A 16,088-nucleotide genomic window follows, 5' to 3' on the forward strand; every position below is an offset into this window, starting at 1 on the left:
CAAACCTTAATTTTAAGTAAGTTTCCACTTGCTGCTTCCAAAGGGTGTAGTAGAAATTATTTTGAAATAGGTAAAATAGAAATCTCAAGTGTTACAAGTTGTCTTACTAAATGAAACTCTTTGGTTGAGTATTTTCTTTTTTTGAGACGGAGTACCGCTTTCTCACTCAGGCTGGAGTGCAGTGGCATGATCTTGGCTCACCGCAACCTCCACCTCCCTGGTTCAAGCAATTCCCCTGGTTCAAGCAATTCCCCTGCCTCAGCCTCCCGAGTAGTTAGGATTATAGGCGCTCGCCACCATGCCTGGCCAACTTTTTTTGTATTCTTAGTAGAGACAGGGTTTCGCCATGTTGGCCAGACTGGTCATGAACTCCTGATCTCAGACAATCCACCCGTCTTGGCCTCCCAAAGTGCTGGGATTACAGGCATATTTTTTTTTTCCCCAAGATGGAGTCTTGCTCTGTTGCCCAGAGCTGGAGTGCAATGGTGCGATCTCAGCTGACTGCACCCTCTGCCTCCTAGGTTCAAGCAGTCCTCCTGCCTCAGCCTCCTGGGTAGCTGGGATTACAGGCGTGCGCCACCATGCCTGGCTAATTTTTGTATTTTCAGTAGAGACGGGTTTCACCATGTTGGCCGGGCTGGTCTTGAACTCCTGCCCTTGTGATCTGCTTGCCTCGGCCTCACAAAGTGCTGGGGTTACAGTCGTGAGCCATCATGCCCAGCCACGTATTTTCTTTTTATACTTGCCCTGCCTAATTGAGAAACTTGGCATCTCTTATCAACAGTGGTTGAGCTACCTTACTATCTTTTTAAAGTCCTTAGTAACATTTTAGGTACTAACACAGAGATGATGGTAGTTTAACCCGATTCTCTTCTAATTATTAATCTGCAACTAGTTGTGATCAGTTAGTTGTAAACACCACTGCACTTGGACCAGCCTCCTTTTTCCTTTAATTTAAAAATCTGGATTTGTGTGTGTGTTGTTTTTTTTTTTTACAGGTGCCATGTATCAGGACAGAGTAAGACCCCTGGTAAAGAAGAACTGAAGACATTATACAGATACCAGATACAGCCTAATTACAAAGAAAGCATTAACCTGCCTCTGAGGTGACTAAAGGGGAATAATGGTGATTTTGCGCCGGGCTCGGCCGCCTGCTTCCGCCCCAACCAGCAATGAATCTTGACTCGCTCTCGCTGGCCTTGTCTCAAATCAGCTACCTGGTGGACAATTTAACCAAGAAAAATTACCGAGCCAGCCAGCAGGAAATACAGCATGTAAGTAAACTAGCCAGAAAACAAGTGCCATTAAAGGAATGAGTAGACAGTGGAAAGAAAACCACACACTTATGTGGACATGTTGCATGAAAGGTAACTAACTTTTGCACCTTATTTCAAGTGATGTCTGTCATCATCATCTGTAAAAGAGCTCTTAGCCCAATCTTTTTTTTTTTTTTTTGAGAGTCTTACTCTGTCGCCCAGGCTGTAGTGCAGTGGCATGATCTCGGCTCACTGCATCCTCTGCCTCCCGGTTTCAAGCAGTTCACCTGCCTCAGCCTCCCGAGTAGGTGAGATTACAGGCATGTGCTACCATGCCTGGCTGTATTTTTAGTAGAGACGGGGTTTCACCATGTTGGTCAGCCTGCTCTCGAACTCCCAACCTCAAGTGATCTGCCTTGGCCTTGAAAAGTTCTGGGATTACAGGCGTGAGCCACCACGCCCAGCCCAGTCTTTTTTTAAAAAAGATTTTTCACAGCTTTTTATTTTCCATGGAAATTATAAAATAGGTCTGACCTGGCTTTGGGCTGGTGCTCAGGGCCCTGAGAAACCTGCTAGCTAGGATTTTCCTTTCTTTACTTGTGTGTTTTTTTTTTGTTGTTTGTTTGTTTTTTTTTTGAGATAGAGTTGCCCAGGCTAGTGTGCAGTGGTGCAATTTTGTCTTACCACAACCTCCGCCTTCTGGAGGAGCCTGAGCTCTATCGCTCAGGCTGGAGTGCAGTGATGCGATCTTGGCCCACTGCAACCTCTTTCTCCTGGGTTCAAGCGATTCTCATGCCTCAGCCTCCCAAGTAGCTGGGACTACAGGCGCCCACCACCACGCCCAGCTAATTTTTTTTTTTGAGACGGAGTCTTGCTCAGCCGCCCAGGCTGGAGTGCAGTAGCACAATCTCAGCTCACTGCAACCACCGTCTGCCAGGTTCAAGCGATTCTCCTGTCTTAACCTTCTGAGTAGCTGGGATTATAGGCACACACCATCATGCTGGGCTACTTTTTGTATTTTAGTAGAGATGAGGTTTTACCATGTTGGCCAGGCTGGTCTTGAACTCCTTACCTCAGGTGATCTGCCTGCCTCGGCCTCCCAAAGTGCTAGGATTACAGGTGTGAGCCACCGTGCCCGGCAAATTTTTTTATTTTTAGTAGAGATGGGGTTTCACTATGTTGGCCAGGCTGGTCTTGAACTCCTGACCTCAGGTGATCTGGCCGCCTTGGCCTCCCAAGGTGCTGGGATTATAGGCGTGAGCTCTCGCGCCTAGCTCCCAGGCTTTTCTTAAACAGGGTTGGGGATGGCTCCCCAACCAACTTCATGTCTGGGTTTTTCATGATAGTGAAGTCGGAAGCCAGCAGTGCAGCTGCCACCTACTTCTGTCCAGCCAGACCCTTGCCCTTGCTGGTCACGGTCCTGGGGCTGGACTGCTTCACATGGGTTGTCCTTTGGCCTTGGAGTATCCTTTATCAGAGCCTTGGGCCCCTGGACTCCTTCACTCAGTACTTGGTGGGCCACCATCACACCATCCTGTGCAGTGGGTATTGGCTTGCCTGGCTGAGTCATGTGGGAGAGTCCTTGTATGGTTCCTACAGACTTTCCTCTTTGGATAGCATCTCTCCATGTTGATTGCTTGCAGATCAAAGTGCCAAACACAAACCTAAAGATAGCTGTAAGTTTTCTTTACACTTTTACATTCATTCTCAACCTTTTTTGTGTGTTGGGGAGGGTGGTGCAGTGTTTATTCAGTGATCTTCCTACTTTCTTTTTTTTTTTTTTTTTTTTTTTGAGACAGAGTTTCACACTGTCGCTCAGGCTGGCGTACAGTGGCACGTTCTCAGCTCACTGCAACCTCCTTTTCCTGGGTTCAAGCAATCTTCCTATCTCAGCCTCCCAAGTAGCTGGGATTACAGGCTTCCACCACCACGCCCAGCTAATTTTTTGTATTTTTAGTAGAGACGGAGTTTCACCACATTGGCCACGCTGGTTTTGAACTCCTGACCTCAGGCCATGTGCCTGCCGCGGCTTCCCAAAGTGCTGTGATTACAGGCGTGAGCCATCACACCCGGCCGATCTTTCTACTTTGTAGAAATTGTCCTTCAAAGCTATTTAAGCTAGTTAGTCCTTTTTTTTCTTTTTCTTTTTAAATGCCCTGGTTGAGCTTGAATAGACCAGTTGTTAAAAAAGAAATAGATTTCAGCTGTTCAGTCCTATTTGGCAAGAGGACTTCCAGCTACCTTCTTATGGTCCTTGACTATCAGGACCCTTGTGTCCTCTGGGGTAAGCCACATATTAAATTGACTTTTTTTTTTTTGAGATGGAGTCTCACTTTGTCACCCAGGCTAGAGTGCAGTGGCGTGATCTTGGCTCACTGCAAGCTCCGCCTCCCAGGTTCACGCCATTCTCCTGCCTCAGCCTCCCAAGTAGCTGGGACTACAGTCGCCTGCCACCACACCTGGCTAATTTTTTTGTATTTTTAGTAGAGATGGGGTTTCACCGTGTTAGCCAGGATGGTCTCGATCTCCTGACCTCGTGATCCGCCCGCCTTGGCCTCCCAAAGTGCTGGGATTACAGGCGTGAGCCACTGCGCCCAGCCGTAAATTGACTTTTTAGTATGTATACCGTTGCCCCCACCTTCTGATGAAAACACCTTGCCCTCACCACCACTGTTTACCTGTCTTTTCCCAATTTTTTTTTCTACCTTCCTGGAACAAGATAAAGTGACACTTCCATGGTACATCAATTCCACACACTTCTGTTAGGTACCCGTGAGGCAGAATTTTGTCCTTTCAAACTTAAATTTCTCATGCTACAGAGAAAGATAAGATGAGCAAGTGTCCGGAACAGGGCAGGCTGAGTAGTAACACAGGCATGGAGCATATGCTGAGAACCTAGAGGGAAGGACTGCAGAGTGCCTTCCCAGATGCTGCAGCCAGAAGTGGTCTTTCCCTCCATTTGGCCCCTGACACCATGCTCTGTAGTGTGCAGGGGTCTGATGGCACTGCTAGATTGCTCCTTCAGCTCAGGGCCACATCTTAGACAGCTTTACTTTTCCCTTCAGCACTTGTCCCACTGCCTTGCACACAGGTGCTCTGTCAGTGTTTATTGAACAAAGGAGGGAAACTGATTTCAATTTCACTTGTTCAGTATCATTCCAGTTTTTATGTGAAAATTGCACAACCCATTTGGGGTACCTTCATCCCAAAAGAAAAGCACAAGACTGCCTTTGATACCTTTCTGTGGATTCCCTGGTGAAAAACGTTTGTCTTTTTCACAATTTTCTATTCTCCGAAACTTTCTTCAAAAGTATCTTTCCAGCTCTGACTTAAACACAAAAGCATTCCTGTTTTAGAAATTCTGGCCCATGGGTTATCTGGCTAGTTACTGCCTCTCCCGTTCACTTGGTTATACTTTATTACTGGTGATGGGTTAGAGAGGCAGGATCACTGACTCTGTCACCTCTAGGAGTCATTAGGGCCCCTTCCCTGGAGGATAGCCTGCTTATTCTCTGGGGACTAGTCCTCATTTCCCTTCCATGATACAGTGGGGCAGGTTATTTTTATTAAGCAAACATTTATGAGAACCCCCTCCCCAAAATAAAGTCCCCAACTAAACACAACCCTGAATGGTTGTGGACTATGAATTGTTTCTAGTGAAGATAAATTCATGCAAATATATCTTAATCTTTCTCTCTATCTGTCTTGTGATTAAGGGGTTGCTTTTTGGTAAGGAATTTCTTTGTTTTGTTTTTTAGATGGAGTTTTCTTTTTTTTTTTTTTTGAGATGGAAAAATATTTTTGATCACAGAGTTAGGCATTATGGAAATTCAAGCCAGATTTTTAAAAACCTGGTCATCTCCAAAGAGAAATAGTGACAGTAATAGTGGTGCGGGGAACAATATGGTAGATTATTGAATGAAATGGATTAACTTGAATAAAATGCTGTGACTTGTCTCTCTAAAATTATAAAATATGATCTGACTTGGTCTGGTTCCTCTTTTTTTCTTTTTTGGTTCCTTTATTTTTCACATTAAAAAAATTTGAAATATCCACAGGTTGTAAAATTCACTTTTTTATTTTTTTGACAGAGCCTCGCTCTGTCACCCAGGCTAGAGTGCAGTGGTGCAATCTCGGCTCACTGTAACCTCCGCCTCCCGGGTTCAAGCAATTCTCCGCCTCAACCTCCCAAGTAGCTGAGATTACAGGTGCCTGCCACCATGCCCGGGTAATTTTTTTGTATTTTTAGTAGAGATGGTTTCACCATCTTGGCCAGGCTGGTCTTGAACTCCTTCCCTCCTGATCCACCTGCCTCAGCCTCCCAAAGTGCTGGGATTACAGGCGTGAGCCACTGTGCCTAGCCTTTTTTTCTTTTTCTCTTTTTTTTTTTAATGAGACAGTATTTGTCTGTTTCCCAGGCCGGAGTGCAGTGGCATAATCTCAGCTGACTGCAATCCCCGCCTCCTGGGTTCAAGTGATTTCCATGCCTCTCCCTCCCCAGTAGCTGGGATTACAGGCATGCACCACCACATCTGGCTTATTTTTGTTTTTAATAGAGGTGGGGTTTCACCATGTAGGCCAGGTTGGTCTCAAACTTCTGGCCTCATGTGATCTACCCGCCTCAGCCTCCCAAAATTCTGGGATTACAGCCCCCATGCCTGGCCAGATTCACCTTTTTAAAATATGTAATTTGGTAGTTTTTCAGATTCACAAAGTTGTGCAACCATAACCACTATCTAATTTCAGAACATTTTCATTACCTCCAGAAGAAATACCTGGGTTCATTTGCGGTCACTTTCCTGTTCCTTCTCTGTCTAGCCCTTAGTGACCACTATTTCTGCCTTGGTGCATTTGCGTATTTAATGGAATCATACTGTATGTGGCCTTCTGTGTCTGCCTTTCTTTTTTTGTTTTGAGATGGAGTTTTGCTCTTGTTGCCCAGGCTGGAGTGCAATGGCGTGATCTCCACTCACTGCAACCTCTGTCTCCCGGGTTCAAGCGATTCTCCTGCCTTAGCCTCCCGAGTAGCTAGGATTACAGGCCTGCACCACCACGCCCAGCTAATTTTGTATTTTTAGTAGAGACAGGGTTTCTCCATATTGGTCAGGCTGGTCTTGAACTCCTGACCTCAGGTGATCTGCACACCTCGGCCTCCCAAAGTGCTGGGATTACAGGCGTGAGCCACCATGCCCGGCCTTGCCTTTTTTCATTTAATATAATGTTTTCAAGTAAGATTCATCTGTATTGTAGCATGTATCAGTACTTCATTCCTTTTTATGGCTAAATAATATTCCACTATATAGATATTTCATATTTTGTGTATCTATATCATGAGTTGATAGATATTTAGTTTTGTTTCTGCTTTCATTGGCTACTGTGAATATGGTTGCTATCAACATTTGTTTAATTTAACTTTTCCTCATTTATTTTTTGAGACAGAGTCTCACTCTGTTGCCTAGGTTGGAATGCAGTGGCAAGATCATAATCTCCTCAAACTCCTGGGCTAAAGCAGTTCTTCTGCCTCAGCCTCCTGAGTAGTTAGGACTACAGGCATGTGTTACCATGCCGGGCTGTTTTTTTTTTTTTTTTTTTTTCCCTTGAGACGGAGTTTTGCTCTTGTTGCCCAGGTTGGAGTAAGTACAATGGCATGATCTCCGCCCACTGCAACCTCCACCTCCCGGATTCAAGCAATTCTCCTGCCTCAGCCTCCCAAGTAGCTGGGATTACAGGCATGTGCCACTATGCCGAGCTAATACTGTATTTTTAGTAGAGATGAGGTTTCTCCATGCTGATCAGGCTGGTCTCGAACTCCCGACCTCAGGTGATCCACCTGCCTTGGCCTCCCAAAGTGCTGGGATTACAGGTGTGAGCCACTGCGCCCGGCCAATTTTTGTATTTTTAGTAGGGCCTGGGTTTCACCATGTTGGCCAGGCTGGTCTTGAAATCCTAACCTCAAGAGATCCGACCTCCTCAGCCTCTCAAAGTGTTGGGATTACAGGCATCAGCCACCGCGCCTGGCTGAAATGCATATTCTTAACCTGTGTTTTGTTTTTGCTCTTTGTTTTACAGTTTCTTAAAATAGGTTCCATGCTGATTCTTTGTGTTTTTACTTTTGAATTGACCCAATTATTCACATCAGCAATCTTGGGCATGCTTGAGGGTGAGGAGTATGTTGGGGGTAGTCTCCCCTTTCTGTTTTCAGGTTTGGTAATGGTTGCCACCTCCTCTTCTGCATTCTGCTTTTCCAGCACACTCCTTTGGCTAGATGGTTAATCACAGATATTTAAATGATATCTTGATCTTGATTCTTCCCTCAGCTCTATACTCTTGACCATTCTACAATTTCTGTGGGCTGATGTGGGTCTCTAAATGGACAACTTTTTTCTTTCATGGCTCATTGATGTTGCAGATTCATCACTTGAACAGAGGATATTTGTATGTTTTGGGGCATTTATCGGTCCTAAACATTTTAATTTCTGAATTTATCAGTTTCAAAGAGAAATCTGAATTTGGCCCATTTTTAGAGGTGGTAAGAAGGACCTCTCTGGACTACTTTGTTTGTTTTAGGGAGATGGAGTCTTGGTGTGTTGACCAGCCTGGAATGCAGTGGCTGTTCACAGACGCATTCATGGCACACTGCAACCTCCAGCTCCTGGCCTCAAGTGATCATCCTGCCTCACCCTCCCCAGTAGTTAGGACTATAGCTGTGCTCCACCACACCCAGCTTGTTTGTATAATACTTTCTAATTTAACAATTGCTTTTACAGCCACTCAGTATTTTTGATACCATGTTAATAGGGAAGATTTTTTTTTTTTAAGTCAGTGTTGCAGTATTTAAAGACAAACATTTTATGGCTGTGAATGGAATGTTTCTTCTATGCTGCCATGCTGTCTGCTCCTCACCAAGAGCAACTGTTTCTTCTAAAACTATTTTACAAACAAAATCTTGGGTTACAAAGATGTTAAAGTCAGATTATATTTATCTTCTAAAATTAAGCCCTACACGTTTTTGCTTAAAATAGAAACTATTCTACCAGTTGGGAAGGGGAGACGAGTAAAATAATTAAAAAATTGTATTAAAGTTAAACAGCTTACAATCTGGTTGCAAAATCTCAGGCTATATGAAAAATTAAGTATATCAAAGGCTTTTGGCAGTATTTCTATAATGTTTCGATTTATGGCTGTAGTAAAACATTGTGATCTAGGAGCCACATATTAAGAGGGACATTAGCAAATAAGTCTATGATGTCAGAGATTTAGAAAATTATATGGAATGGTTGAAAAAAAAAAATCATATGGAATGGTAGGCACTATTTGACCTAAAGAAGGCATATGAGGGAGAATTAGGACTTAGAGTGTATCAAACCTATGTGCCACACAAATAATGGAGTATCCCATAGTTAACTTTTTTTTTTTTTTTTTGAGACGGAGTTTTGCTCTTGTCGCCCAGGCTGGAGTGCAATGGTGCGATCTTGGCTTACTACCAACCTCCGCCTCCTGGGTTCAAGCGATTCTCCACCTCAGCCTCCTGAGTAGCTGGGATTACAGGAGCACGCTGCCACGTCCGGCTAATTTCTGTATTTTTAGTAGAGATGGGGTTTCACCATGTTGGTCAGGCTGGTCTCGAACTCCCGACCTCAGGTGATCCGCCCACTTCAGCCCCACAAACTGCTGGGATTACAGGCATGAGCCACTGAGCCCGGCGCATAGTTAAATTTGAAAACATATTCTGCCTCTTAAAAATATTCATTCCAGGTTTTTATTGTATAATCTGCATGGGAAAAAAATTAAGCAAGAGTTACGGAAACAAATGTAAGGATAACGGGATTTTAGTAAATCTTTGCTGATCCTAGTGAAACAAAAACTTGGAAATTTTTTTATTCTTTGGCCATTGACAGTGAGATGAAATGTGCCTTCTATTTTTTAGGTTGATAACACAGTCTCAGACAAGTCAGTGTATTCATTAACCATGATCTGGCCCCCTGATTCCCTCTGACCTTTTTTCTGATCTTCAGAGTTCTTTTCTGTCTCTGTGCTTTTGCACTCTAGGTTTTTCCTTCTCCCTGGATTGTTCTTTCTTCACCTGTATCTATGGTTGTCTCAACTCACAGGTCCCACCTTAGAAGGCTTCTCTGAGGTAACCCCCTGCATCAATATTAGCAAGCTCTGTTTTATTTTCTTTTTGTAGCAGATAATGTTGTCAGAAATTCTTTGCCTGTACTTCTCCCATAAAAATTGACTTTGTGAGAATTTGGAACCTATTAGTCTCCTCTGCTGCTGTGTTTACACCTAGACTGGTACGTAGCATATACTCAGCAAATGTAGGTTGAACCAGATTATTGTATTTTTTCAAGGGTGAGAGATCTGGTTAATTGGATCATAACTAATTCTGTTCTTTTTTGTTTTATTTTTTATTGCGACAAGGTGCTGCTTTGTCCCCCCAAGGTGGGAGTGCAGTGGTACCATCATAACTCACTGTAACCTTGAACTCCTGGGCTCATGTGATCCTCCTGCCTCAGCCTCCCAAGGTGTTTAGATTACAGATGTAAGCCACTGCACCCAGACTCTATTCTATTTTTTTTTTTTTTTTTTTTTTTTTGGAGACAAGAGTCTCACTCCCTCATCCAGGCTGGAGTGCAGTGGTGCAATCTCTGCTCACTGCAACCTCCACCTCCCGGGTTCAAGCGATTCTCGTACATCAGCCTCTCAAGTAGCTGGAGATTATAGGTGTATATCACCGTGCCTAGCTATATTTTTTGGTAGAGGTGGTCTGGTGGTCTTTCTTTTTTTTTTTTGTATTTTTGGTAGAGATGGGGTTTCACTGTGTTAGCCAGGATGGTCTCGATCTGCTGACCTCGTGATCCGCCCTCCTTGGCCTCCCAAAGTGCTGGGATTACAGGCGTGAGTCACTGCGCCCGGCCGAGATGGTCTTTCTTAACTTCCACATTTTCTGAATAAGGAGAAGGGAAACTGAAATAAGCTAAGAACTTAGCCAGCTTTCATGTAATTATCATGATACAGTGGGAAGATCATAGGCTTTGAAGTTGGACTGTAAATCCAGATTCTTCAGCTCATAGTCTTGGATTTTAGGCTCAAGGAGTCTGTTTTAACTATGTCAACCCCTTATCTGTGGGGATAGACGGTGGTAAATTTTAGCAGTTTTTGAAGATTAAGCCAGGAAAGCTCAGTGCAATACCTAGCCCAATGTGTAGGTAGTATGTGGCTCTTAGCAAACGTGATTACTCTGCACATATACTGTGCTCAAGTATTTTCTGGACTAGATGTGCAGAAGTGAACACAGCTACACAAAATTTCAATAAACAAATTAGCAGGTAGTGGTAAATGCTATGGAGAAAAAGTAAAGCAGAATAAGGAGTGATGCTGGGGCAGGTCATATTTCTATTTTAGGAATGGTAATAAGACCTCACTGATAAGGTGGCTTTAGAGTAGAAACCTAAATGAAGTGAAAGAACAAACCATGTATAGCTATCTGGAGTTTTTCATTTAGAAAGAATAACAAATAGGAACAAACATGGGTAAATTTGAGGAAGAGCAAGAAACTAATTGAGCTCAAGGGCAGCGTCTAAATCACTGAAGTCGGATCTTGTGGCAGCTTCATTTAAGGCTGTGCCATGTAGCGTTACAGCTGTGTTAGCAGAGAGAATTTGAGTTACGTAAAATTGTTGCCTTAAAAAAAAATCTTTCTGTTACACGTTTGATCAATGCTATGTGGTGGTTTTGGTGTAGATGTTGAGCAAAGTACAGAGTTGCACGGTAAAATTACTGTAGTTTTTCTTCTCTTCTTCCTGCCAGTGACTGACTGTAGGAAACATTTTTTTTTTTCTTTTTTTGAGACAACGTTTCACTCTCGTTGGCCAGGCTGGACCACAATGGCAAGATCTTGGCTCACTGCAACCTCTGCTTCCCAGGTTCAAGTGATTTCCTGCCTCAGCCTTGCGAGTAGCTGGGGTTACAGGCACCCATCACCATGCTTGGCTAATTTTTGTATATTTAGTAGAGACAGGATTTCACCATGTTGACCAGGCTGGTCTTGAACTCCTGACCTCAGGTGATCCATCCGCCTCAGCCTCCCAAAGTGCTGGGATTACAGGCATGAGCCACCGCGCCTGGCCCAGGAAACATTTTTATAATATTGAATTACAGCTGGAAGCAGTGGTGTATGCCTGCGATCCCAGCTACTCAGAGGTGAGAAGACGCTGTGAGTCCAGGAGTTCGAGATCAGCCTGGGCAATACGGACCCTCTCTAAAAAAAATTGAGTTATAAATTATGGGCACTTCCATCAATAATTCCTTTAACTTTAATTCAAAAATGAGTAATTAATGTAAATTGGAATTTTGCCTTGTAGGTTGATTTTTGAAACCTTACTTTTTTTTTTTAATCTTCTCTTAAACATGTTATTTTTGGTCATTTTAGATTGTGAATCGGCACGGTCCTGAGGCAGACAGGCATTTATTACGCTGCCTATTTTCGCATGTGGATTTCAGTGGCGATGGTAAAAGCAGTGGCAAAGATTTCCATCAGGTATTTGGGGCTTACAAAGTTCATGTCCACTTAGCTGTAATTGTTAAATGAATTTTGGGCATAGTGTATGTAGCATGACACATACAAAATAGCATCCAGAAGTAATTGTAGCTGGATGGTGAAAAGGTGTTAGATTTTTCCTTTTTTTTTCTGTGCGTCCCTTCTGCTTGGCTGTAGACTGTAACAGCTACCTAGTTCAGGTTTAGAGAGGTAGGGATCAGACCTGCCTGAAGGAAGCAGGAATGTGGGGGTTGGGTTCCCTGCCTGAAAAGTTAGTAAGGCAGAAGAGATCTCATGTCCTGGATTGAATCTCTAGCTTTATTCCCCATCTGGCAAGAGTTTGTCATAATACTGTTTCTTAACAGTAATCTTATCAATGAGCTCTTATTTTCTGGAAGTTTTGCTGCTAATAGACTTTGAGTAGTGTAATGAGTTTTTTTTAAAAAACTCTGTTTTTATAACTTTCTTTACATCTTTTTTTATTTCCTGGTGTCTTTTAACTTGGGTGTTTTTGAGACGGAGTCTCTCTCTCGTCACCCAGGCTGGAGTGTGGTGGCTCACTGCAACCTCTGCCTCCTGGGTTCAAGCGATTCTCCTGCCTCAGCCTCCCAAGTAGCTGAGATTATAGGTGCCTGGCACCACGCCTGGCTAATTTTTGTATTTTTAGTAGAGAGAGGGTTTTACCATGTTGGCCAGGCAGGTCTTGAACTCCTGGCCTCAGGTGATCCACCTGCCTTGGCCTCTCAAAGTGCTGGGATTACAGATGTCAACCACAGCACCTGGCGAGATTTTTAAAGAGCTGATTTTGATAATATATAACAGTATAGAGTGTTAGATCACATTTTAATGTTCTGAGTACCTCAGCTTCTGTTTGTTCTTAGGTGACGATTAGTGCTAATGAAAATCATTTTTTATTTTTAAAGACTCAGTTTCTGATTCAGGAGTGTGCGTTGCTGATTACAAAGCCAAATTTTATCTCGACGCTGTCCTATGCCATTGATAATCCATTGCACTATCAGAAGGTTGGTATTACTATTATCTTTACCAAGAGTGTGATCTCTTCTTAGGCTTTCTAAAAAGGCCCTAAGCCTTGATCTCATAATGTGATGTCTTAATAGAAAAATTTCAGGTTGTTATTTTGGGGTGTCTTTTGTAGTTTGTAACAAAATCAAGGCAGTTCATTTAATAGTAAATAGAATCTTACTAAAACCAGATCATGTGAACGCTTAAGTTTGTCATTTCACAGTTTTAGGACATAGTGTAATGTTTCTAGCAACACTACAGAATTAAGCAACTCCTATGTAGTGCCATCCTTGGGCAAACAGATAGGTTGTTAAAAACTTCTTGAAAAAGCAAGTTCTTATTTTAAACTAAAATTTGGTTTGTTTCAGAGTTTAAAGCCTGCTCCCCACTTATTTGCCCAGCTGAGTAAAGTGCTCAAGTTAAGCAAAGTACAAGAGGTGAGTGATTTATGAAAAGAGATGTAGACAAAATTAGAATTAAAAACAGCCATTTGACTCTTTGGTTAATCTAACCCTTCTTGTTTCAGGTAATTTTTGGCCTTGCCCTGTTGAATTCTTCCAGCTCAGATCTTAGAGGTTTCGGTGAGTTACTTTTCCAAAAATATCACGAAGTGAGACTTTAAAATACATGGGTTTTTAATCATGAGGCTCTGTGATTTAGACTTAGAGAATAAGATAATCTGAAATTAATTTCTCTTTATCTGTGGTGAAAAACATGTAATATAAATGTTACCCTCATAACCATTTTAAGTGTACAGTTCCATAGTGATGATTGTATTCAGGTTGTGTAACATCTCTCTAGAACTTTATCTTGCCAAACAGAAATATGCCCATCAACAACTGTTTTCCCCTCCCCACAGCCAGTCCCTGGCCATTGGTTTCTTTATACCTGTCAGCTAGAGAAAGCATTAGAGAGATGGGTGAACTGGTGAATGAGAAGGGTGATTATCTGCATTTTGATGGTATGTGACTTTTTAACCCATTGTGGTGCAAAAATAACTTGTGGTTTTTGGTTTACCTGACTTCTAGCTGCCCAGTTTATCAAACAGAAGCTTCCAGATCTTCTGCGTTCTTACATTGACGCAGACGTCAGTGGAAATCAAGAAGGTGGCTTCCAAGATATAGCAATAGAGGTCCTACACCTCCTCCTCTCCCATCTCCTCTTTGGGCAGAAGGGAGCCTTTGGAGTTGGACAAGAACAGATAGACGCTTTTCTTAAGACGCTGCGCAGAGGTAAGGTAGTCTTTGTAGCCTACGGTGGATGGTTTTCTTGGATGACCACAGACACATCACAAAAGCATTTTTTTCCCCTCCCCTCCCCTCCCCTCCCCTTCCCTCTGCCTCTTTCTCTTTTTAAAAAAGAGACAACATCAGCTGGGCACAGTGGCTCAGGCCAATAATCCCAGCCCTTTGGGAAGATTAGGCGAGCATGACACCATACCTAGCCTTACATGCTGTTTTTAGCTTAAAAAATCGGTCACTTTTGATGTGCTCACTTCACCTCCTTGGATATTGGCATTGTAAAGTTAAGAGAAATCCTAGTTACTTTGTTGCCTCTGAGCTTTCATGTTTGAGAAAGATAAGAATTCTTTTTAAAACAAATCTGATAGTGGATTAACATTCATTCTCATGGTTATTTTTATTTACTTACTAATGTTTATATAGTTTAATTTTAATGTACATTAACATTCTCACTAATGGGAAACTTTCCACTTGCCAGTGAAATAAACAGACTGATATTCTAATTGTTTGTTTTTGATGCTTTCTTTGTATGGGAAGTGATAGCCCTATTGTGCAAATTTAAAGTAATATTTAGGGTATGAATTGGTCAGTAGATGGAATCCCAATGTCAAATGTTAAAGGTATACTGATGAGCATTTTTTGTGATATAAAAGTATTCAAATTTTGGAATTGATGTTGAAGTCATAACTTGGTCTAGTAGGCTGGAAAAAATGAAATAAGCTTGGCTTTGAATATGAACTTGTGAGAGAATTGGGTTTGAGGGGATTTTGGATAGAGCAAAAGAGGATTGTTTGTTTTTAATTAGTATAGCAGTTGTAACCTTTTTCCTCCCTCAGATTTTCCCCAAGAACGCTGTCCCGTGGTGCTCGCACCACTTTTATACCCTGAAAAACGGGACATTCTAATGGACAGGATCCTGCCTGATTCCGGAGGGGTAGCTAAAACCATGATGGAGAGCTCGTTGGCTGATTTCATGCAAGAAGTAGGCTATGGCTTTTGTGCAAGGTTGGTAGTAAAATGTGTTAAGCTTCTGATTATTCTTGTGCCAAACATGATGTAATTCTTTAAAAAAAGTCTCTAAAATTCCTTAAAGTTAATCATCTTTTCCTCTCAAGAGGCATGCTTCTAAATTTTAATCTTCCACGAACTAGTGTGTGTGACAGCTGTAAACATCCTGGGTGTTAAATGTTTATCTCCTTCCCCTCACCAGTTTCTCAAAATTAGGAGCCAGAGGTTTCTAGGCTAGTTGCCATGATAGGCATATTTTGGCTTTTGGAAGGAAGAGAGAGCACTGAAGCAAGTTAGTGTTCATGGAACTTATATTGCTTTACACTTAATGTGACTAATTTTCTCCTCTCTGACCCCCACCTCTCTAATTTCTTCATTCTGCCTTCATCTGTGGCTTCCTTCCTTTTCTGCCTCTTGCGTATTTTTCTCACTTGCTTAGGGCACCAAAGGATATTGTTTCACACTGTTAGTAGCACTTAAGACTGTGATATACTGGATTATTAATATTTTTCTAAAAGCAAATTATTAAGGGCATTAATGTGCTTTGCTTTGACTTAAAAATCCTTATGCTTTAAAAACTCTCAGACAAACCACATTCTCACTTAGGTTTGAAATAGTGCATTTGTGAGTGTTGTACTTGTGCCTGGCATATAACTTTTGTTAATCACATAGTGAAAAGTTAGGATGCAGGCTGGGCACGGTGGCTTATACCTGTAATCCCAGCACTTTGGGGAGGCCGAGGTGGGCGGATCACCTGATGTCAGGAGTTCAAGACCAGCCTGACCAACATGGCGAAGACCCCCGTCTATACTAAAAATACAAAAATTAGCTGGGCGTGGTGGCACACGCCTGTAATCCCAGCTACTCAGGAGGCTGAGGCAGGAGAATCGCTTGAACCCAGGAGGTGGAGATTGCAGTGAGCCAAGATCGTGCCACTGCACTCCAGCCTGGGCAGCAGAGCGAGAGTTCGTCTCAACAACAACAACAACAAGTTAGGATGGATTTTCAAGGCTTTGT

General features: G+C 42.6%; 1 protein-coding gene and 1 pseudogene across 6 annotated transcripts in view; both read left to right on the forward strand.

The window, feature by feature from the left end:
• Positions 1-16,088, forward strand: part of CNOT1 (CCR4-NOT transcription complex subunit 1) — a 110,075-nt gene that overhangs the window by 30,190 nt on the left and 63,797 nt on the right. For all 6 annotated transcript variants that reach the window (XM_030796009.1, XM_030796022.1, XM_030796017.1 and 3 more), the window contains exons 2-8: positions 999-1,274; positions 11,692-11,799; positions 12,723-12,821; positions 13,191-13,259; positions 13,349-13,403; positions 13,851-14,054; positions 14,900-15,068. In XM_030796009.1, coding sequence (XP_030651869.1) covers positions 1,173-1,274; positions 11,692-11,799; positions 12,723-12,821; positions 13,191-13,259; positions 13,349-13,403; positions 13,851-14,054; positions 14,900-15,068 — 806 coding nt within the window. In that variant the 5' untranslated portion in view covers positions 999-1,172. The remainder of the gene's footprint in view (positions 1-998; positions 1,275-11,691; positions 11,800-12,722; positions 12,822-13,190; positions 13,260-13,348; positions 13,404-13,850; positions 14,055-14,899; positions 15,069-16,088) is intronic.
• LOC115830877 lies at positions 2,507-3,008 on the forward strand (annotated as a pseudogene).

Source organism: Nomascus leucogenys, chromosome 2 (genome assembly GCF_006542625.1).
Source record: "Nomascus leucogenys isolate Asia chromosome 2, Asia_NLE_v1, whole genome shotgun sequence".
NCBI lineage: Eukaryota > Metazoa > Chordata > Mammalia > Primates > Hylobatidae > Nomascus > Nomascus leucogenys.